Source organism: Corvus cornix, chromosome Z (genome assembly GCF_000738735.6).
Source record: "Corvus cornix cornix isolate S_Up_H32 chromosome Z, ASM73873v5, whole genome shotgun sequence".
Lineage (NCBI taxonomy): Eukaryota > Metazoa > Chordata > Aves > Passeriformes > Corvidae > Corvus > Corvus cornix.
In genome coordinates this window covers 64,486,360-64,510,335 of record NC_046357.1, presented here as the reverse complement: position 1 = coordinate 64,510,335, position 23,976 = coordinate 64,486,360, and the positions used below count along the sequence as shown (strand labels likewise).

The 23,976-nt window shown below is 43.6% G+C and overlaps 1 protein-coding gene across 1 annotated transcript in view; it reads left to right on the top strand.

Moving 5' to 3' along the window:
* Window positions 1-23,976, top strand: part of DMRT1 (doublesex and mab-3 related transcription factor 1) — a 57,851-nt gene that overhangs the window by 17,932 nt on the left and 15,943 nt on the right. The window contains 2 exon segments of the mRNA XM_039567605.1: window positions 5,001-5,284; window positions 14,842-15,001. Of these exon segments, the coding sequence (XP_039423539.1) occupies window positions 5,001-5,284; window positions 14,842-15,001 (444 nt within the window).

Below are 23,976 nucleotides of genomic sequence, written 5' to 3'. Positions count from 1 at the left end.
TACATTAGCTAAGGACTGGACCAGTGTTTTTCACCGTGCTCTGCTAAGCGAAGGCAGGAGCCCATCATAGGTTACTGAATGTAAAAGACCTATATGTGTAAGTGACCCCTAGTACTCACCTTCTTTAAAAGAAAATACCAGCCACCCTGAAATGAATTACTGGTTAACTACTATTAATATGCCATAGAGCTGGAGAGTCGTCTACAACACTGCAAGATCAATAACAGTATTTATTGTGCATCATATTGATCTTCTATGAAAGAGTGGGCCATATTTCACACTGTGTACATAGTGCAAAAAAAGTAGCATCAGTTCTCTACAGGAATTAGTAAAGACATAGAAAAGAACTTAGAGATCCAAGGGCACAGCTGCATGAAGGGGTACTGTGGTCTCACTGCAGAAGTGTTGCTCATGGATGGAGAGCCTGCGATGGCCCTACATAGTAGATTTGATGTTCCAAAAACTGAGTGAGAATTTCAACCGTTTCTTTTTTTGTTACTGTTATTCTAATTTCCATACCTCCTTGTACAGGCTCAGTCCCATTTTTGATCATGTCCTATTTGCAACTTCCAAAATATTAAAACTTGTGTGTAATAGCAAGGGGAGGGCCCAGGAGCCCTTCCTACTTTTTCCATCTAGAGAGTAAAGACAGCCAAGGCATTACCCAGCTCTTGCAGCAGGTCTCCTGTTTTAAAGTGCAGGTGGAGGGGCAGAGTGGGAGCCTGACAGTGCAGCAGGGGTTACCTTCTTGAGAGCTTAATTCCTCTTAAATTGCACCCTGATGTGCAGGTGGTGTACTGCTGCAAGCTCTGTGGCAGGGGAGGACCCTCTTCTTGCCAGCAGAGCCATTCAGCTGTGTTGAATTACGCTTGGAAGAAAGAAGGAAATCAGCTGAAAGCTGCTTTCTTGACCTGGATATTCTGTACTTGCTGGCAGAAAACAGTTGCAGGCTGACAGGCTCCCTGGAGGAGAGCACCTAGCTGGTTGAGCTGCTGGAGGCATGGGTGTAGGAAGGTTCAGCTGGTAGGTAGGAGTCTAGCCTTACAGGTATGGGCCAAGGACCAGCCAGAGGAACCCCAGCTAGATGGTTGAAGACATTGATTCCTATAGATCTATCCTTCCACGTTCAGAAGCATGATGTCTCATGAGATTAAGGGAAAACTGACTCTTCCAGCTGTATTTCCAGTGCTTTCACAGGATTCCTAGTTCTTCAAGGAGTTGGATGTGTCTTTCCCTCCATTTGAACTTTCCTTTTGCTCCTATTTTTGTCAATCTGCTGGGGCACATCTCTGTGGTGTGGCCCTGCAGCTCAGAAGGGTTGTGTGACAGAGATGTTACAAGGTCCATGGATTTCATATCTCTGGGTTTCTAAGAGGAAGATGCCCCAGGTTGCTGATACTGGGGGATTTATGCACATGGGTGCATGGGTGGCTGAATGAGCCAGCTCTACAGACCAGCTTTGGAGACAGCTGATAGTAGTGTAAAGACTACTGGAACGTGGAGGGACAGCTGAAAGAGAGCAGAGGACACTCCTGGTGGGTTTGTAACAGCCCTGAGTTCTGTACCACTGGTGGGTGTTGTGCAGCTACATAAAGGAAAATGTGTGACAAGTCAAACCTTTTGCACCTTTGGTGCCAAATGATGGTAGCACAAACCACAGATAGGAGATAAAAAGAGGAAAAAATGATCAAAAAGCATTTTATTTTTTCTCCTTCTTACTGCAGCAGAATACTGCCACTGCTGCTCTTCAGGAGGGAGCTGTAGCACTAACAGCCACTAGAATGTCGCAGAAGCATCAGGAATATCAGGACTGTGTGTGTGATCTGGTGGATAGCTATGGGTAGGGTTTCTGTTCTAGCCTAGCTCATCTTGTCCCATGTTAGGAAGTGTGGTGCATAAGGCCTTTTCAAAAGTTGCAACAAAACCTGCTACTTTCTCCCCCTCTTCCTTTTAGCTGCTAGCTAGGACGTAGGGTGGCTCATCTTTCCTGTGTATTACAGAATCAGAACCACAGAATTGTTTAGGTGGGAAAAGACTTGTTAAGATCATTGAGTCCAACCTTTGACCTATTGCTACCTGTCAACTCGACCATAGCACTTACTGCCACATCCAGCCCTTTCTTGAAACCCTGCAGGAGTGGTCGGTCATTCTACCACCTCCCGGGGCAGCCCATTTCCGATGCTTAACAACCCTTTCCATAAAGTTCTTCCTGATGTCCAGCCTGAACCTCCACTGGCACAGCTTGAGGCTGTTTCTTGTCATCCTGCCACTTCTTACCTGGGAGAAGAGTCCAAACCCCACCTGGCCACAGTCTGCTTTCAGGCAGCTGTGGAGAGTGATGAGGTTCCCCTGAGCCTCCTTCTCTCCAGGCTAAACCTGGAGAGGCTAACCTCAGCTCCCCCAGTCACTCCTCACAAGACTTGTATTCCAAACCCCTTGCAGGTCCATTGCCCTTCTTAGGACACGCTGCAGCACCTCAATGCCTTTCTTGTACTGAGGGGCCCAGAACTGGATACTGGTGTGGCCTCACCAGTGCTGAGTACAGGGGGACAATCCCTGCCCTGGTCCTGCTGGCCACACTGTTGCTGGTACAGGCCAGGATGCCATTGGCCTTCTTGGCCACCTGGGCACACCCTGGCTCATGTTCAGCTGCTGGCACCAGCACCCCAGGTCCTTTTCCTGTGGGCAGCTTTGCAGCCACTCTGCCCCAGCCTGTGGCACTGCCTGGGGTTGTTGTGAACCAAGGGCAGGACCCAGCACTGGGCCTTGTAGAACCTCACACCACTGGCCTTGGCCCATGATCCAGCCTGTCCAGATCCCTCTGCAGAGCCTTCCTGCCCTCCAGCAGATCAGCACTCCTGCCTTACTTACTGTTGTTGTGAACTGACTGAGGGTAATCTTGATCCCCTCATCAGATCACGCAGGTGTAAAAAGACCTCATCTTCCTGATGCTAGTATTTTTAATGGGGAGTAGTAGCCCTTCTAATGATGCACTGTAAATTGAAAGACACTGCAGAGATTTTAGAAGAAATCGTGCATTTGTGCAGCATAGTACAGCCCTGTCAGGAGTTCAGAGGACAACTGCCTTGCATGTCTCTGTCATATGAAATCTGTATCCCAGCAAGGAATGTGTTGGAGGATTTTGCTTTTGGCTTCTATTTTGCAACATTTAAAGCAGAACAATTGGTATGCAGCTTTATTTGAGAGGTAAATTTAGGGAGGGAAGTCAGACTTGTGCTATGCCAGTGGTCTAAGTTCTGATTTTATCAAAGATACAGACAAAAGGATCTAAGATTCTTGCCCAGAAGCAGAATAATAGCAATTTAAAAAATTATAAAAATGAAAAGTGCAGAAACTCTGAAAAGTCTTTTGTGGCATTGCAGGCACTTCCGTTTTGTGTGCAAATTTGAGAAATACTCCAGATAAACAAGGCCAGCTGACTTGGTTCTGCAGAAAAATCAGATGCAGGAGGCATAAAACAGTCTTTGCTAATAAATGTGTATGGTTCATTGATGTCAACAGAATGTCAGCAAGAACCGAATGGGGGCTCTGTGTAATTTAGTGACGTGAAAGAAGATCATCCATGATTGCAGAAAGCTTTCATTACAGCTGAAGAAGTGAAACAGAATTGCATTGTAAATGGCAATAATTGGTAAAACTGATTATTGGATCTAGTATGCAGCTAATACACAGTACAGTAGAAGTTGTTACCATGTCTCTGAGAGGCTGGTAAATGCCACTATATTGCTTCTCCCGGTAAGTAGCCAAGATACACGTACACCAAGAGAAAGATCCAAAACAAACTAGGCCTGCCTGAAATGTCGCTTAGGGCTGTTATTTCCTATGTGCCTGTTGCCCATGCTACTTCATGTCCATACCAGTAGCTCTTTGGAGCTCATCAGTATGCTTTAAGCTACATTGTTTTCTCCTCCACAAAACAGTTGAACAAACATCATGGGAAGAGCAGGAGCTCCTTACAGAGGACTGGTACAGAGCAGGGTCACAGACATGCACACTGGAACCAGAGCTGCAGATATGGCAGGATTTAGATATTTTATTTTTTCCCTTGTAATTGTATATAAGATTGTGGCAGTTTTTTGTTGTGTCTGGCTTGGCGATGCAACTGATACCGCATATCAGAGAGAGCTTGGTGTGCAACAAGCACCTTCCATTTTTCATGCTTGCAAATATTGCAAGGCACTGGTTTGCAGTGGAGTGGGGAAATCATGGCTCCTCATTGTCTGAGAAGCATCCCCATCTTAGGGAATGACAGGGAGGCAGACCTGGCCTGTCGCGAGTGCAGCCAGCTAACCCGTGGTCTGGAGGCACTCCAGAGTGGACGCAGCAAGTCAGGAGCAATACCTTTCTTCTCCTTCTCCTTTGCTACTGGTGGGGGATCTTGCTCTGCTTCATGATTTTGTAGGTACAGGAGCTAAATTTGGGTATGAAGGCTCGGCAAGGATTGAGGACCTTACTGCTCACAGGTAGCATGTGGGTTTCTGGGACACCTTGGCTGATCCTGTGCTACTTTCCCTACTGCAGCTTCTCTTGCCTTGTGCTGTTTGCCCTTCCTAGAGGCATGTTCAGAAAGTGTCCTCTCACCTTCAGGGCACCGTCTGCAAGGAGTCATTCTGTCGCTAGATCCTTTCTGCTTCTAGAGAGTTACAAGAGACTTAGCACACTGTTACAGGGTAAAAAGTAATAGACTGCAAAGTTAGGTGATGTAAATCATTATCCCCAGCAATTGATACTGATTGAGGATTCAGAGCGTTGTCTTAACTTGCAGTTGGTTTTGTCTGCTGTTTTGCAGTCTGTGGTGCGTATGGGTGGCAGTCTTGGACTCCGAGTAGCTGTTGGTCCACTTGAGTTTCCACCAAACACGCAGCCATGTTTCACTTTCAGCTCCTACCTCTTCTTACTTAGCACTCTCTGTCCAGCCTTTGGGAGGAGTAGTAGCTCATTAGAAGGTGAAAGATAATGATCTTTTTTTTCTTTTCCAGAGGGACGGATGCTCATTCAGGACGTCCCTTCCATCCCCAGCAGAGGGCACTTGGAGAGCACATCTGAGTTGGCTGTGGACTCCACCTACTACAGCAGTTTTTACCAGCCGTCCCTGTATCCTTGTTACAACAACCTGTACAACTACTCCCAGTACCAGATGGCAGTGGCCAGTGAGCCTTCCTCAAGTGAGACAGGGGGTACGATTGTAGGGTCGGCCATGAAGAACAGCCTTCGAAGTGTCCCAGCGACATACATGCCAAGCCAGTCAGGAAAACAGTGGCAGGTATGATCTTACAGAGGTGTTACATGGAAGAGTGAGATGGACAACAAGCTGTTTCCTGGACTTGTCTCTGACCTCCTGTTTGCTGGTTTCATGGCAGTGCAAAACCAGAATCATATTCCAGGGTGGCATTAGGACCCATTTTAAGAAAATTAGACAGAATGGGTGATAGCAATGCAGCACAACAAAAGCAGTTACATAGTTGGACAGTGATAATGGTATGGATAAATTGCCACAAGCACAAAGAGCACTCACTTGATTTTATCTTCTGTATTATGTCACAGCAGATTATAGATTGTTTTCCAGAAAAAGAGTCCAACTTAGTTGCCCAACATAATATCCTGAGAGCCTCAGGTGTAATTTCTGGGAGTCTTTCCTCTTCAGAAACATATTCTTTTCCATGTTTCACATCTGAGGTGCTGAGGTGACCCAGGAGACCATGCTGCTGTGCAGTGGTTTGGTTGCAGTCAGTTGAATGTGACATGGCATATTGCTGATTGTGTGTTCTGGCAATGACAGCTTCAGAGCTTGTGCTTTTGACTTCTGTAGTTCACGTTACAGGCAGTACCTGAGAGGTTCAAACCAGAGCTCTGTGTACTTCGTTAGGATATAAAGCAAATCAAGCCCTCTCACTCTAAGACTTGATAATTGTAGCATCCAACTCAGTACTGGTCAGAAACTGGAAAAAGGAGAAATCTGCCAAAGTGGGGGATTCTTGGCAAAGTGGAAACATTTCAGTGACTCTGTTTGGTTTTGCACTGCAGAGATGGTCTTTCCGTCTCAGATTGAACTAGTAAGGCTGTACCCTCTGAGTCTGTGTATGCCTGTGTTCCTTGTGTAAGGACAGGAGGGGGCAGACCTTTTCTGTAGAGCATCAAGACAGGGCAGGCTGCTTCTGCAAAGGCTGTATTGTGAAACCACTCAACAATGAAATGTCCACCAAAACATCCTTGTGTAAGGGAACAGATAGGTCGTCCTGTTTGCTGACAGAGAGTTTCACACCTAGCCAGGTGTCTCTGGCACAGGGACCAGCTCTGAAAGGACATTTTAATTTTTGATACTGAGGAGCTGAAACTAACGCCAGGGCGTTACATCTTTAATCTACAATAATCTTCAATCTTTAATAATCTACATCTTTAATGTAGATTAATGTCAGATTTCATTAGTCTTTGTTCTTTGCAGAGGCTCACATGCTTGAGCATGTAGCATTTATCACTATTCCATGTCCCTTTTTTTGCCGTGAGTACAGGTGTATGGGATAAGAAACTGTCTCTCTTTCTTCTGCGGTGCAAGCCCACGCCATGAGAGCTCTCTTCTCTTGGTGTGTTGATACATGAAGGTACACCTTTTCAGTAGATAGCATCCTCTCTAGCTGATGAATTTGATCACCAGACCAAGGGGAAAATGAGTCAAGGCAAGGTACAGGATTTTGTGCATGGTAATGGGGTGAGATGCCAAGTGCTTTTTTAACTCTTTCATTTTGGTTGATTGGCTTAATCTGGTATAGCACAGTATTTCAGATAGAAGGTTACTTCTCAAGCATCTGCATGCAGCACTTACCTTTCTGATGCATGGAGACACCATCACAACACAAGTGAAGGGTGGCAACATTTGCCTTGGGAAAATAATGTTTTTGCAGGCTGCTAGTCCCACACTTCACCTAGCATTTAGTGTTTGATTTAAAATACGTTAAACCTTGGAATGAAGATGTGGTGTCCTCGTGGTTCTGTTGTCTTGTACAGTCATTTATATAAAAAGTCTTGGCTTAGAGACTCTGTGTCTCACTTGGGAGATTGGCTTTTGCTTGTGGAACCTTTGACACCCTGTAAAGCAATAAGGTTTCCATTAATTTTTATCTTCAGGCCCTTCAGAAACTAACTTCTGCTTAAGTGCAGAATTAATTAATTAATTAATTAAGTCACTCAAATTAGTGAGATACTGAAGAGGTAAGTAAGGAAAAAAGAGATGGCTGTTGTCAGAAAGGACTGTTTTCCTTCTACCAGCAGCTTCAAAGCTGTGGATGTCCCTTGTGGGATATATCACATGATTCTACTCACCTTCGTGTGAATTTAGTTATCTAGCACATCTAAGATTTTAATTTCTCCAGAGCAGACCTTTTGGGATCCCTCAGTGCTGTTTTGGTTAGATGTCTGAGCAGAGAGAATAAAGGTGCTGCTTTTTGCCTGCAGAAGTGATGTTTCCCCAGCTTCTAAGTGTCCTAAACTCAGGACCCACTTCTCCTGGGCAGTAGGGCAGAGTGTAGTTCAAGGGCAGTGTTAGGTAACTTACAGGCTGTTTCTCAGACTGATCTGCAAGTAGGATTGTTATTGCTGGAAGAGTTCTGAGTCATAGAGTTTGCGTGCTCTTACAACAGCGTAACACTGCACAAATAATCATTAAAAGTTTTAGTGAGAGGCTAGAAAACATTTGGTGGCAGTGGGTGCAGTGATGCTGAGGTTGTAAAACTCCATGTGGCACTGAAGATGGTTTGTTGCACAAACCATCCTCAGTTGCTGCACATGGTTAAACGTTGATTCTGTGCATGCGGGTTACCAGCCAGGAAAGATCACAGAAATAGTGTTAAATGGGGATGAATAACTGATGAGCTTTCTGTCAAGCACAGTAAGGAATTAAAGGAGGGTTTCATTCAAGGCATGATCCTCAAAGAGGAATCAGACCTTGCTTACACCTTCAGGAGGTTTTGCCGGCAAACCTGTGCATGCTTTTCTTTCTCAGAGGAAATACATAGCTGTTACCTACACAGGGACTTCTGCTGGGCTGGTTGTACTGACTGAATTTATTTTTTACATGAATGGGCTTTTTTAAACCAGAGTCCGGTAGGAGTGAATATTCTTATCTAAGTTCTATTGCTATAACTGTTTCAATCAAAGTTTTTGATCTTTGTTTCTTTGCCAGAATCATAGCTGGGCAGTACCTGCTGTAACCAAACTAGGGCAGCTTGCTCAGGTGTGAGCTCACAGGAGGGTTTCTTTGAGTGTAGAAGTCATCGGTGTGCTCACTGGAAGGTATTCTAGTTTAAGCTGGGTAGACAAGGCACCTGGCTTTTCCAGGCTCACTTCGTGCAGTCTCATGGATCCTAGAACAACTTTAACCACATAGGGAGAATTGCATATTTAATGTAAGCTAACTTCTGGATGCAGACAAGGCCTTGAGCAGCCCAGTTGTCCGCTGTTTCAGAATTTAAGGAGCACAAGAGAATAGCCAGGGAGGAAACATGTGAGTGTGTGTGGGATGAGATGAGGATTAATGCATCATTGAGCATCAGCAAATAAACTGAATCACTGAATCTTTAATGTAGATTAATGTCAGATTTCATTAGTCTTTGTTCTTTGCAGAGGCTCACATGCTTGAGTAGATTCATAAAGGTGCAAATATTTTGTATATTTCTCTGTAGGTTTTCTTCATCTATAGACAGTCACACCAGAAGCTGTATCCATCACTCTTTGATAAGCGTAATGAAGATTATTGTTTTGGTTGAGACTCCTTTGGTCATTTATATTCTGCTGCTCCTGTCAGCTCTAAGGCAGATAATCAGATATGTCTGGTGTTGCACCTGAGGAAGAGACAAGCCTAGGTTGGCAGGAAGTGTAGCAGTTTTGGTGGTTACTGTACATCTCCTTTCACTCCAGTCCTGTGTGAGCATCTGGAGTCTCCCTTGAAGCTCTTGTATTTGCTCATTACAATGGGAGTTTGTGTGCATTCAATCCAATTAACAGTAACATCAGTTTGCCAGCAAAAGTATTGCAAGTCAGAGCAGGTTGATGTACTTGGAAGTTGGTGCTTCTGAAACTGGTCTCACTGCAATAGAAATATATGGGGTGATTGCAGCATTTTCTATCACAGCAAAAGTAAAACCTTGAGGGACACATCTGAATCCAATCAGAGTTGATTTTCTAAGATGACAGAGTGCTGGCATGTGATCCACAGCACGAGTCTCATCCGGACTCGATGTGAGTCAACATCATCCCCAAAAAATGTTAAAACTTCTGGTTCATACAGCTAAACCATTAAAAACTGGCAAGATACAGAAGGTGCCCCCACACCTGGGGACAAGTGGCTGCTTTTTCTTTGTTACTTTGGTAAGTCCAGGCATCCTGGTCCTGGGAAAGGTTAAGGCTAGTGTGGAGGTTTTGGACACATTTCAGAATTTTGTACAATTTCATTTTTCTTATTTTTTTTTCCCCACCTTTAGTGCAACTTGGCAAACCGGTATTCTCACTTCTAGAACTTCTGCTTTTTTTTTACACCAGTTTAGAGCAAAAATAAATACTTGAGAGAGACTGGGAAATTTTAACTCATTTTCTAATGTGGGATTTACATTTACCATTTGGAAACGAAATATTTAGTATTGCTGATGTAGGAAACTCGTTTTTAAGGATTTCTTAGAAGTACTAAACATGAAAAAATTCTCTTTTACTCAATCCAGAAGAATATGACTGTGATAGGACAGCTAGGAGTTTGAAGAATAGCCACTTGCTAGTAAAAAAAGATGGCTCTTTTCAACTTCTGCCACCTGCTTCTGGTTTCTGGCCCAGTTTTTCCTCCAAAAAGCCTGTCTCTCTTACAGAAATTGCAGCCTTACTCTTCACAAGTCAGTGTAAAATGTGTGCATGTGTGTTTAAATATATACACATTGTGCAAGTCACCCAAGACAGTCCCAATTTTATGTGTAAGAGTGAATTATCTACCGTATTCATAACATACCCTTCACACTACAGATTTATGCTAAAAGTATCCTCATGTTTCTGATAGCTCATGTGTGACATGAATGCAATCCATATTTCTTGGAGGAGCTAATCTAAGTGGTTTATTTTCCAATACTGCTGATAGGGCTATATCTCTAGGTGTCACTGCAGTTGAGATTCTGATGGTAACATATTGTTTATGGGTCACTGCCTTTGTCTAAAAGAATGGGTTGGAACAGAATAGCAAAGGTTAATTAAGTTTGTCTATCAAGGAGGGACAGATATAGATGTGTCTTGTATTTTCTGTGCTAAAATCAAAGTAAGTCAAGGCAGGGTATCATACACTCATTTTTTCCTTGTGCTGGAAAACATGCTTAGCTGGTTTTAGGAATGAAACACCTTGGGCAGCATGAGTGCAACAGTAGTTGTGAGGGGTCAGCACATGCGCAGTATTGCAAGGTGGGAGAGAGCAGCAAACCTGGTTTATAATGCAGAAACTGAGGCAGGGAAGTGTTAAATAACTTGCCACAGTCACACAGCTCACAGGTGACAGAGGGGAGATTACTGATGCCTGAATTTCCCATTTCAGTGCCCAGTGGATGCCTTCTTGCCCATGCCAAAAACCAACCTGTGAATTCTGTTGTTCGCAAGCAATGACACAAATGCAATTTTATGCCCGCTAAGATTGACTTCAAGATCAAGACAGAAGGAGAAGGCTATGTTAAACTTTTAAGAGTTTCTCTGGTGTTTCCATAATTACTGAGTTTGGTTGAAGGAAGCTGTTGCTGACTCATGGGTGAAATAAAAGGGTGGAAATCCTGGGTAACATGATTTGGCCAAGGTCATGTGGCACACCAATGGTAGAGCTGAAGGGTTGCACTTTGATCTCCTGTGTTGCTTTGAAACTTTTGCAGCCCTTGTCACCCAGGAGTAGCATCCATGACCTCTTCCTGTTTGTTTTTCTTGGAAATAAACCCCATAGTCAGGATCAACTGCAAAGTGTGAAGCTGCTGCTAAAATAACAGTGGCTCACAAGGAGATCGTGTTTGGCAGCTCCTGCAAGTAAAAGAATTACACAGGTGATGTTTTGCCTAAATAAGTATCTGGGAAGGGCAGGATCATTTTCTAGTCTCTGAGGCTAGAGAAGTGAGTCACCACTTGCTGCCTGCTTTGTCACTTCCCTGTTCCTGGTTTGGCTACCTTCTCCCCTCAGCTCTTTCTCCATGAAAAGATATGTAGAGGTTATGCAGATGCTGCCAGAAGCTTGGAAGGAGGAACTGAGCTTTGCATGCTCTTCCACCAGCTGTTGATAAAGGTTTTTTACAGGAACGGTCTGATGCAAGAGTGTTTTCCTCACGTTTTTCCTGGATTTTGCTTTGTATTTTGTCACTGTTGGACACAGCTGGAGGGCTGCACTGACTGTTTTGCTCAGTGATGAACAAGTCCTGTTTCCAGTTTATCTGTACGAGGGCAAACTGTAGCTGCCTCTCAATTCCTCACAGTGGCTTTGCAAGGCACAGGGAAGGAATTTCCAATGCACTCATGGTCTTCAAATCAGGCTGTATTTATTTGTTCATGAAGTGTAAGCATCCCACTGTTACTTGCAGTACACCTTTTAAAACATTACTATGTGCTGTGTTGTACAATTTAGGGGAACCTGTAAATGTTCCGTAGACCAACTGTGCTGCTCTGATGATGTGTGTCTCCCATTAAAGTCTGTGAGCTACTTGGTGAATCCTGCAGCTGGAGCAGGGCACAAGCAGTGTGTGGCTGGAAGGGAAGCAACTTAGGAGCTCAGCTTGCCCTCTGCAAAGACTAATGCATGCCCTTCCCTTGCGCAACTCTTGCTCACCTAAAATATGCCTTGTTTTTTTGGTGTGTACTCTGCAGTGATACAAACCAGAGTGGTTTGTGGAACTGCCCCAGCTCATGCCTGTCTCAGCTTTGTTGTAGGGCTGGAAGGGGCAAGGGAGGCAGAAAGGGACACCAAAACGCCAGGCATTCTCCTCCTGTGATACCTGCATGACCCCAGCATTGCCCCTGGACAGGACCTAGGACAGGATCCCAAACCTGGTACATGAGTCTGGCATTTGGAAAGCTGAACTGCCCCGGATTGAAAATAATCTGAATATTCCAGGGCCTCCCCACGGCTGTCCTGATCTCCCTTTCTAGCACTCAAAAACCTGTAAGGATTCCACAGAGCTGCAGGAGTTAATACAGACCAAATGTCCCTTCTCATGAGATAGTGGTCTCCTAAGCCCGCTTTTTAATGGCAGCGCTAAGGTCAAGAATTTTTACAACTGGTTGTTTTTTTATTGTTACTGTAAAACAGGATTGCTAAGCACTATAAAAAGGCAACCTTATGGTTCAGATTTACTGTGGTGTGGATTCTAAACAGTTTAATAAAACAAAACCAAAAGCTTTTAGATTTTCTTCAGTGGTTAATACACAGCATATTCTTTTCACAGCCAAGCCTCTGGCTGTCAGTCGAACTGTGGTTCATAGACTTGGTGTGGGTAATAAGATTATAAAACATGTCTCTTGCTAGCCAGCTACCACACACTAATAATAATAATAGTAGTAATTCATTGCATCTAGAGATTTTAGGTGAGTTGTTTTTTTAAGAAATGGAGAAAACCCCTAAAAAAATCCTTGAAAGGAGGCGGATCACTGCATCCACTCTACAGGGAGGGGAAACGTGTGCATGAGCGGTTCAGTGCCAGGGAGGGATCCCTCCATTTTGTTACAGCTGAAATAATGCTGTCTCCTTCGGGCAAGCTTTTCTCAGTTGTACATGTGTGCACATGGCCTTGCACAAGGGAGAGGTGGAGCTGTGTGGTCCGTGGGTGCTGCCCTACCCCACCAGGGGAAGGAAGACAGTGTGTGCAACACAGCAGACAGAAGAGGGGTTTGCCAGCTTTTTTGTTCCCAGTACTTCCAAAGCTGTTGAGCTTTGCAGATACGCCGGTTCAGAATGCCCTTTGGATTGTGCTTTTGGGCAGTTTGTATTGCACTGAGGCAAGGTTTTGTTGAGGGAGTCTTGTTTTCAAAGAGGAGAGTGCCCTTTGTCATAAGAGGAGAGCCAATGTCAGTGGTTGTTTTGAGTTCAGGCTTCCTCAGGATGACTCATTGAAATTTTGAAGACTAATTTACTATTTATTCTGGATGCAACTTTTTCTGCATGTGAAGGTAGAAAACCAAAAGTTTTAAGTATTGCTTTAATTTATAATACAAAAACTCTTTAACTTTTACAGGCTAAAAGGAAGTCACCCAGTACATGTGCAAGAATATGTGAGTGTGCTGCTGTCAGAAGTCAGGCAGAGGTGCACTTTGCTTCCCTGTGAACAGCCACCATGCTCTCTCTCTCTCTGCACTTAATCTCACTGCAAATCTGCCTCAGAGAGCACCAACAGGGCCACATTATTTGCAGCTAGGCATGTGAAAATGAATATGGAGTTCTTACAGGGACCCCTGGAAAACAAGGGGTGACCGCATTCTGGGAGGTGCTGGTGGCTCCTACTGGCAGGACCAGACCCTGTAGGTGTCTGCTGGCATGGGGCAGCCATCTGGGATGGCAGGTTCACACCCAGCCTCCGCTGCTCCCTGGCTCTGAGCTTTGCAGCCTAGGAAGGGCTGAGGGATAGGGCTCCAGGCACTGCTGGCTCAGACCCGAGGGAGCTACACTGGAGCTGGCAGACCTGAGGTGAGACGTCTCTGAAAAGGCTGTCAAGCATGTCAGCTTACACAGACATTGTGTAATGACATAGCTGGGTGTGCATTATTGTTGCTACTGCTATCAATAACTGGTGCAAAACTCTGATATTTTGTCTCTGCCCAGAAGCTTTTCATCTTTCAATCAGTCACTTCCCAGCATACTTAGGGAAACCAGCTAGTGTTACCTTTCCTGTTGAAAATGTTAATCTTGTGAAGTGTTTTGGCTGCATTTTTGGAGCACTGAGGCCACATTGCATTGTAGGGCTTTGTAACAAATAATAGTAGCTGATAGTTCTTTCATAAAACAGAAATTTATGAAAGCATTACCACTTCTCTGAGGAGATCGGTTTAGATGATTTCAGGGCATCGGAGTAGGATAAACTTTGATTTCTGAGTGCTGCCACTTTGCTGCAGTCTGTGGAAGGTAGAAGGCATATCTGACGGACATGTTGCTGACACAGCAGACTTCTGGCTGGTGTCCAGTTGTGGCTCCAAAACCGGCTCTTGTGTAGTCTAAACACAACTTGGTTTTTTTGGGTAACTCAGGAAAATATTTTTCCCATTTTACGGTGTTGCAAGAAAAACAGTGTGTTTGTTTTTGTGTGTCGCTGCTCAGTGCCATGGAGCATATCCTGTGGGAGTCGGTCGATAGGACTGTCCTCCCTAGCCACCCAGCAGGTCCCTGGCAGAGCAGTTACCACCAGTCTGAGATGGGTTAGTCTCTGGGGAGGTGTAGGAGCTGGATGGACACTTCACCTCTGACACTGGCCAGGAGCTTACGCTTCTCTCTGCCATAAGCTGGAGACTCTGCAGGAAGCTGCTTGCATGAAGGGTACTTGCTTGTGTGCCAGATGCATCTCCATGTGCAGTAAGATACAACAGCCATAGGTGTGCTACTGCTGCTGCTGCTGCTGCTGGGTTACATCTCATACCACACCACCTGTAGCTGGTCAGTGCGGGCAGACTGTGAACCCACCAAATCAAAAACCCAAGGCCAGCATGTCAGAATTTTACTTTCCATGCACCCACTGTGACTTCCATCAAAGCCGTGGAGGGGTGGAGGGAGGGGATAGTGGGGTTCCCCCGTGGCACTGGGGCTTGGCTTTCACAGGCTGCTGTTGCATTTCTCTCTTCTGACAGGTGAAGGGTATGGAGAGACACCACGCAGTCAGCTCCCAGTACCGCATGTGCTCCTACTACCCACCTGCTTCCTACCTGGGACAGGGGGTTGGCGCTCCCATGTGCGTCCCCCAAATCCTGACCTCTGAGGACACCCCCTCCTTGGAGCTGAAAGCAAAAGGTAAGTGCACCCACTGGGGTACGTGGCACCACCTTGCCTTGGACCTGCACCCAGGAGGTGTGGGTTGCTGCTGGGAAGGAAGCTAAGCATCATAGAGTAGCTGTTTTAAAGATAGTGGCTGATTACTGGAAGGCTTGTAGTGTGGTGGTAGTGGTGGAAGGCTGATGGTGTACAGTCATGCAGTCTTTTACTTCAGAAGCCTCATGGTTCAGGAGTCCAGTCAGTTGTACCTTCTGCACTTACGTATGTCTTTTAAGTTGTACAGTCACTTGAGGTACTGTGTTTGGTGCTTACCACCTGACTCTCTCACAGGAGTAAATGATCTTTACTCTAACCTCAGAATTACCTTTCTTCTCAGAAGTGCTGTGATTTTTTCCACAGGCCTCCCACTGAGCCTTTGCCATCCTTTCTTAACCACATGTAGGAGCTACTCCTGCATCCCAACCATATAATGAAGCCCTTCGCAGACTTGCTTCCATTTTTTTTTTCAAACTCATCATACCATGTTGCTTAATTTAAAACTACTGCAGATAAATCTTCCTTTCCATATTGTGTTTCAGGCTCTCCTAAGTATTACTGTAATCTGCAGTAATTTCCAGCACTGGTGAATTTACCTTGTTGTTTTGACAGTGTTTTTCGTGCTTCCTTGTTCCCTTACTCCCATAGCAGACAGTGCTAACACAGGTGTTAACATGGCTTTGCTGGAGTAGTCCAACTCCACTGAGCTGCCTCTCCATCACTGAATCCGGTCAGTAACTGATGCTAGAGAAATAAGAAGAGAAACAGAGAACAAAATCTTCACACTCTTTGGCATTCAAAGATATCCTGAGCCAGGACAATAAGCTTTTCATGTGTTTTGTTTCTCTGTACCAATCAGTGAACTTGGCAGTTTAATTTTGTAAGGTCTGTGGGAAGTATTTTTTTTCATTTACTTTACACCTGCCAAGTTTTAGTGGGTTGTTTTTGTTTGGTTTTTTATTTCAGAGTCACAGCACCGGTAACAGCATCCATCCTCATTTCCTTCTCTCTCCTTCTACATTGAAATCTGTCTTGTCCTCTTTCTGTCTGGTGGAAGGATGTATGTCGTGTAGGTTCCATAATGGTCTTTCTGTGGCTAAAGTCCTGGTGTTTGTTTAGTTTGTGTCGTGTGGTTGTGTCATGACAGGACCTTAGGATCCAAATGATGTTTTAGAAGGTGAAGTGTGTATAAAGTCGTATCTGTGGCTTGTGTAAGTCAGCACTGAGCCCTTGCATTCACTAACTCCAGAATCACTTATGTTGAGGAGGTGGTGGTTCTTTCATAGTGACTGTTTCTGAAAGTCTTCCAACTAACTGTGACATATCAGATGGATGAAGAAACAGCACATGGTGCGATAAAACCTTAGACTTTTCCTCCTTCTCTAGTAGTTTTAAATGGCTTAGAGAAATCAGTGATCCTTGGTTCATTTTCCTTCTCTTTTCTTCAGCTTTATTTTATTCCCTCTTTTCTAACCACCACTGAACAGTGACGTCTTCCTTTCTGCCCATTGGTTGGAGAAGCAGTTGGTTTTATGCTCAACTGCAGTTGACACTTTTTCTTGCATCCATCACTACTAACTCACTGAGAAGTCTTACCAGCCAAGTGTTTTTAAAAATAGACAAAAGACCTTATACCCTTTGTTCCCAAATGCACTTCAGTAATTTTTCATCACTCTAGAAAAAAATTATACGTAATGTTCCACTGATTTTTAAACTGCATAAATACTGTATTTTCAATAATCCCTGACTGCTTCTCCAGACACTATTCCATACACAGATATTGTTCCCTAAGTTACACCATCAATCAGAAACCGACAAGCAGTGAGATGTAATTTACTGAGATCAAACAGCATTTTCCAGACTCTGAAGAAGTGTTTTTCCATAGCAGGGAGCTAGTGGGTGAAAGAGGCACTAATGTTTTTGGGAAGAAATTTGAACCTGTGAGCAGGATCATAGCCAACAGGCTTCTTAGAAGCATCTTCCTTTTTCTTATGCATGTTCTTGGAGGAGATGACTGTTTTTACTTTTTCTGTCTACAGACAAAATAACATCCCCAGTAAATACATGATTTACTCTCCCATGACATTTTTCTTCTGGTGCTTTTCACAGACCTCAGAGGGTTGGAGGTTTGTTGCCTCTTTATTGTCACCTGTGTGAGTGCTGAGTGGATGCTGTGTATTAAAGAGGGTGGGTCGTTTCCCCAAAGTATTGATGCACATGTTGCAGTTGCTGTCTCCTATAAAAGACACATTCTTAAGTATTTCTCTGTTGATTTTTGGGCTGTCCAGTGCCTGATTCCTTTGTTATGAAGCCCAAGTGACATGTTTCTGCAGGGTTAGTGGTTGCTACTTGATGAAGACAACTCCAGTGCATGTTTTAAAGAAACAAATCATATTTTATTCATTCCTTCTGTATCTTTGAAGTGGTAATCATGCTCAGAGGCTTCCTGTTCCTCTAAAAATATGTGTTGATGGATTTTAGATCCAGAAGGCAACATGAGGATCATCTAATCTAATTTGCTATGTAAGTAGACTGTAAAACTTCACCTAAACTCCTGCAGCAAGGCTGTGACTATATTTTTAAGATCTCTTTGAAGACTTATGTATGGTTAACCCAGAAATTTTGCAGGAGGGTAACAGTGTGCTTAGAAGAGCTGCAGGTTAAAATAAAAAAATTATTTAGCCACATTTTCAAAACATCCTAAATGTGCATCTTAAGCAAAAAATGGCTGTTAAATTCCCAGGCACAAACCTGCAGTGGTCTTGCAACACACACATACAGTCTATTACCCACACTTCAGCTGCAACTTCAGCATTGTAGAGGCTTTGCCAGTTCATGTGTTGTCTTGGTATTTGAGTCAGACCGTTCAACTAATTTTGTTCTGGTATGCTAACTGCCTACTTAGACTAGCTACAGTAAAAGGGGTGAGAGATGAACTAGCAGATCACTGATCTACACTGTCAATGGTGTGAAGATCTCAGGAAGCTTCTAGCACTTGTGCAGGACCATCATGGCATGTTACGGTGTCTTGCATATAGTAATGTGCTGACATCTTCTGAGTGGCAAAATACCATCAGTCAACCTCCTTGCAGTCTGAAGTGTTTCCGAGTAAAATGTTTTGCTTCCAGCTAAGCACAGCTGTTTCCCTTTCAGGAGAAACTGGGGAAAATGGGGAGACAAAGTTGATAAACCGGTGACAAATGGCAAAAGGATGCTTTTAGAGGGCTTCCTTAGGTCACCAATTTTAAGTTTTAGATGGTAGTTTCTAGGTAGGAGGGGGATTTTATACTCAGCAGTGCAGAATATTTCCTTCTCCTTTTTTCTGCAAAAGCAATGTGAGGAAAATACATATGAGAAGTTGTTGTCAAATCTTGTGCATGTGCATCCAAAGCATAGTTTTGGAAGACGAGAAGAGGGGAAGTGAGAGTGGGACACGACAAGGTATTTCATCTCCAAAAGCCAAGTACTTCATTCCTATTGATTTCTGTGGGACATTTGCATGCTTTTCAGTCAGCCTCTCCAGCATTTCTATTTGTGAAAGAACCTGCGCAAGCCCTTGGTTTGAGAGAGCAAGAAAGCACATGCAACACACGTCTCACTCTGTGTCCTGTTTCCACTGCATGAAAGTTCAGCATTTGCTTATCTGTATTAAAGTGTTTTCCAGGTTTGGGGAAGTGGCAGAAAAATTTAACGTTCAAATACAAAGATACAAAGGATAAACATCCCTGTATCTGCAGACACTTCAGATTTTAGAGTAGTTAACCTGGTCTTAAAGTTGGTGTAGCATAAAACCTCGTCTGTCATCATTGCGTGAAATGTTGAGATAATTACACCACATGTTTGGCCATGGTGAAAAAGATATATTGCATTTGAAATTTTTTTCTAGCTGCTGGACAGGTTTGAATTTCTGTTTTCCTGTCCTAGGTGTCATGCGTGTTGGAAACACAAGGAATGAAGCACTGAGCAGTGCTGTGTTTGCAGCTTAAACATTAAGTAGGAGTCTGAAAGTTCTCCCAAACACATGTAAGAAAAGATGATATTTTGATGCAGAAAACATCAGCAATTTTGTGTAAATAAGCAAACACCATTTTATGAAGAAGAACATTTCTGGTAACAGGTTTTCTGTATCAGCGTAACAGCTTCCAGCACTAAAACACTTGTTCACAGTCTTCTCTAGAATTCAAATAGCAGGTATCCCCAGTTGTGGAAATGAAAGCGACACAGACGTTTCCAGGATCTGCATTTAAAGACTCATCCTTGCTTCTCTGCTTGGATGCTGTATCAACAACAGTACTGAGTCATAGGAGAAGCCCAGCCAAACTGCTGGGCTTCTGCAAACAAAGCAGGCTGGTTTGATGTGGCTGAGGAATTATCAAGGAACAGCAAAAAGCCTTGCCCCTGTCTGCTCTTAATTTGCAGCCGGCTGGGAAGATGCACTGACAAAGCTGTACTAATAAAGTGCTTAGGAACTGGGGAACAATTGTGTCAAATAGCCCAAATTCTCTTCTGTCAGCTGGCTAGCCACAATCTGTGTAAGCTTAAGAATAGCTGTTTCAGTCCCAGGCGGTACAGGTGTTACCAGGTGTGAGATGTAACTCTTCTACTCCTGCTCTACCCTTTTTCTTCTACTCTGTCTTTCTACTCCTTTTCTACCTCTTTGTAGAGCATCACCAGAAATGTTTTGAGTTTGGAAGGATTTCAGCAGCAAAGTGTATGGGGAGGATGAAAGTTTGCACCCAGAAGTTCAGCCGTATTTAGCTTGTGTGTTATGTGTATGTGTCTGTCTCCATCTTTTGCTTGAAAAGTGACCTCTACTCAAGAATGTTTGTCCTTAATGATGAAAGAGCAAGCAGTGTTTGCTGAAAACTCAAGACTCTAGTTTCCACTATCATTTTACATCAAACTCTTAGAAATAGGTTTTGAAATAACACCGAAGAAGAGGAAAGGGGTGATGATATAAATCTGTAGATCTTGAAGAGTTAGTTCAAGTGGGTCACTTGAACTTGGGGCAGCTGTTTATTTTTTTTGTGCTTTCTCATTTCTCCTCCTTACAGTCCTCAATGGCTATGCTGCATGCAGCTTCCCTTTCGCACTGATTACAAGGATGGTGAGCAGACTTCGTATTGCATTTCTTCATGCCTTAATTACGTTGCTGGTTTTGCATGTGCACTGCAATGTTCTATCGATCTCTTTAGGCAAATGACTTTTTAACATGTCATTTTCAATAAAAATTTGAATTTCGGTTGTAGCTGAACAGACAGTTGTTGAGCATGGCCATTTTTTTATCTTTTAAACTGATCGGGTTGCTAACCCTGATTCATGACGGTATTAATCATACTTGATAATTTCAATAGTTGTAATAGCAGCTGTCAAAATACATTTGGGAATGTGAGGCATATTCAGTATAAGCTCTGGTAACTTGTTTTTCTGTGTACTGAAGCCTTTTTATAAATTAATTACTGGTCTGTGTTCTAAATGGGGTTGTATTAGTGAAGATTTGAACGATATTAAAACAACTTTATATGGTCTGATGGGAGTTCCTATAAATAAAGTAATATGAGCATTTTTTTTGTATTCTGCTTTAGTTCAGTCCCCATTAAAGGGCTCATCTTAGTAGTTTCTTCTCCAAATGCAGCATTTATGTTATGCTCATTCAAAAGCACACAGAGCAGCTTTGCACTGGGTGATTGCAGAATTACAGGCTTGTTTCATGACTTTTGCTGATTCACAGGTTTTGCTGATTCATGTCAGGGCGACTGACAAACGCTTGCTCTTTGATCTGGGAGAAGCTGCTGATCCTTCCTCAAGAGCAGTAGAAAAAACTATTTTTTGAAGGCTTTCCACCTGTTTTTGTATAAAAACAGATATTTCTGGACTGCGGCTTTAGAATCCCCTAGCAGGAATTTTAAGCTCTCATGGAAACTGTGTGTGAATGTTTTCATTTTTCAGCATCCTAGCAAGAGAGAGTGGGACAGCCTGAACTCTCAGCAGTTGCCAGTGGCACCCCATCCCCCCACACCTGCAAAACCACATGCACCCAGAAGGGGGTCAGACTGGGTAGTTGTCAGAGGAAGTTTTTCTTCATGGGATGTATTTGTCTGTTGTTTAGTATTTCGTGTGGATCGAAGGGTGCAGGGTTTTTGAAATTGAAGCCTGCATTTTGTTAGGAGTCGGAGGCCTTGAGGTGGTAAAGCAAGGGTTTGAGGAAAGTCCTGTTCTGAGGAAGCTCACATCAGTGGTACAGTTGGCCAAGGCAGGTGCCAGATCCAAAGCACTACATTTGCATTCTTCAGTTGCCTTCTATGAAAAGAAGTTTGTGGTGTCCCATCAATCCCAGTCGGGAAAGCCTCACTGACGGTGCAGCAGAGAGCCGGCAGTGGGAGAGTGGTGCCACCTTGGTAGCGCTGGGTCCTGCACAGGGCATCAGCATCTCTCTGTGCACCTGCCAGGCTGCTACCCTGGAGTACATAATGATTCTGTTAGCTTTCCCTGGACACCTCCTCTCTTCTGCTTTACATTGTTTTAGCAGAGGGAGGTTTCTCAGTGCCTCCTGCAGTTACAAGCATTTTAGAGCCACATGTTGAGAGACCAGTGGGTTATACCCACTGCACCCCTGGACTTAAATTTCTGCATATATGAGCTGCTCTTTATGTCATAACTTGTCTGGTTAAGAGAAGAGAGAGCTCCATATTCAGCTGTAATCTTTTCAGTGCATGAGAGCCTGGCTAGACCACCTTGCAGTTCATGCCAGTTTTGCAGCTCAGGTAAGAGTCTCCATCTGAGCTGCAGTTCTTCTGCAGCTTCTGCTTATAAATTAACCCTGTGCAGATTGTGAGAAACTCTAGCAAAAGAAGCATTTGTTACTGAGCTCTAAAGAAAAAGGGAGAAGAAAAATAATTATTAAGGCTCTATAGTGTAGGCTGGCCTTGCTTCTTGCAGGGAGCTGAATTGTGACTCTTTGCAAGGGGTTGTTGCAGTCCATGGTGCTGCTCCCAGAATGATCTCGGGAAACAAAGAAGAGTAGCATCTGTTCCCACTGCCGTGCTTGCATGCTATGAGGAGTTTTCTGTCTTTTCCTTTCCCCTGCCACAAAAGCAAACTTCTGACAGAAGAGAAGTAGCTTTCCTACAAGCAGTGGGCAAAGTTGCTGGGGGATGTTGGAGTGCTGTGTGTAACGCACAGGATAACAATGAATCGTCGCATGGGAGCAGGACCAGACAGCTCATAACTCACTGTGCCTGTTTTATAAATATACATATTTATATTGCATGTGTAAATAATACCGAAGTTTGTTCCCTGCACATGATGAATGTAACCCTGCGGACCAGGGTAGGGGGGAGATACCAAGGGTACTTAATGGGCTTTCTTAATTTGGCAATTGTCTGTGTGCCTGCCCGTCAAACATTTTTAATTCTATGCTTCAGTGTAGCCGACGAGTTTATTTCCAGTGCTCCTCACAGGCATAGCTCAGGCCAAGTACAGATTGAATAACCTTCAGGAAAGCTGTGCTGTCCTTCTGTCGGCCGCTGTCTTTGAAAATTGCCTGCAGAGTTAGTGAGCAGGAACAGTTAAGATTTACAAACAATGATGAAGCTTGTCATGCATCTTTCACCATTCATCATCTGGGTGCCGTGGCTGGGCGGTGAAGTGTTCTTCATAAAAACCAGCTCAGTGTGAAATACACCTCGCAGCAATGTTTACTGCTCTGAAACTCGTCAGCAGCCCTTTATAGTAAATCCAGATTGCGATGTGACATTACAGTATATCATTGCAGAGCGCGCTGGGGTTTACACTAGAAATGAGTGCAGTTCACACCAGATGAGATGTCGAAATTGAGTTATGTAGGAATTTGGCTGTTATATGGGGATAGCTTTTGTTTTCTGAGGACTGAAAGTTAGCTTTATATATATAATATATATAATCTACACATACCTGCACTTGTGTGTGGGTGCCTATATCGATATACATGGATATATAGATACACTATGTGCACATTCTGTGTACAAAGACTGCATACCCTCACAGATTTCTCTGGTGGGACCCTGTCTTAATGTTTGTGCTGTTTCTTAATAAATATTTCAGTATTTTGTTAAAGTGCTGCATTTTAGCGTTATCTCTTCAGTGAAGTAGATACTTACTTTCAGAAAATTCTTTTTTCAAAGAGATGATGCAGGTGGCTGGTAACCACTGAAACAGTGCTAAACAGGTTTGGGTTTTGTGGGGGGTTTTATGTGTGAATGTCTCCTAGAGCTTGGAAGATGAAGCTTTGAGTAGAAGATTTGGGGAAAACTTAGGCAGGAGCTTTGAAATACAAAAACTATGGAAGTTACTGCACACATGGCCATGTGCTGAGATTGGACATGTTCTCCGTGCTTGTGTTAGCCCTTTCAATTGCAGTGTGGACACAAGGTCATTGAGAATAAGATAAAATAGTAGATGCCTTTTTCCAATTACGTAAGTGGGAAGTTGGTGCAAAACGCAACCAAGACACTTCACGTATCAGTAAATTGAGACTGAGTCTTTGGAGATAAAATATGCTGTCTTGGACATCTGGTGGTCTGAGAAATACCTCTGGAGTTAAGCAGTAATAGCTGCATAAAGTGGAAAGCAGTGTTGGCCTACAGACAAGGACAATAACTTGCTTCAGTAAAAGTTAGGTACTTTGGTGGTAGTTAACTGAGTAAAAAGAAAGAAACTATTTGTGACAGACCAGCGAAGTTTTTAAGTGCTTCCTATGATTTCATGTGTTTTTATTTCAGTTCTGTTCTGCAAAGCCTGTGAATTAAGCTGTATTTCGTTGTCTTCAGTGCTGTGACTGCTTTGAGTTTGAAACAAAGCTGTCATTTTCTGGAATCTTCACTGAAGTCTTCTGGTTTTACTATTGCCTGACTTTTCAACCAGAGGGGGAGATATATTTGAAATACTGTTATATTTAATCTTAGATTTCTGAGACCATG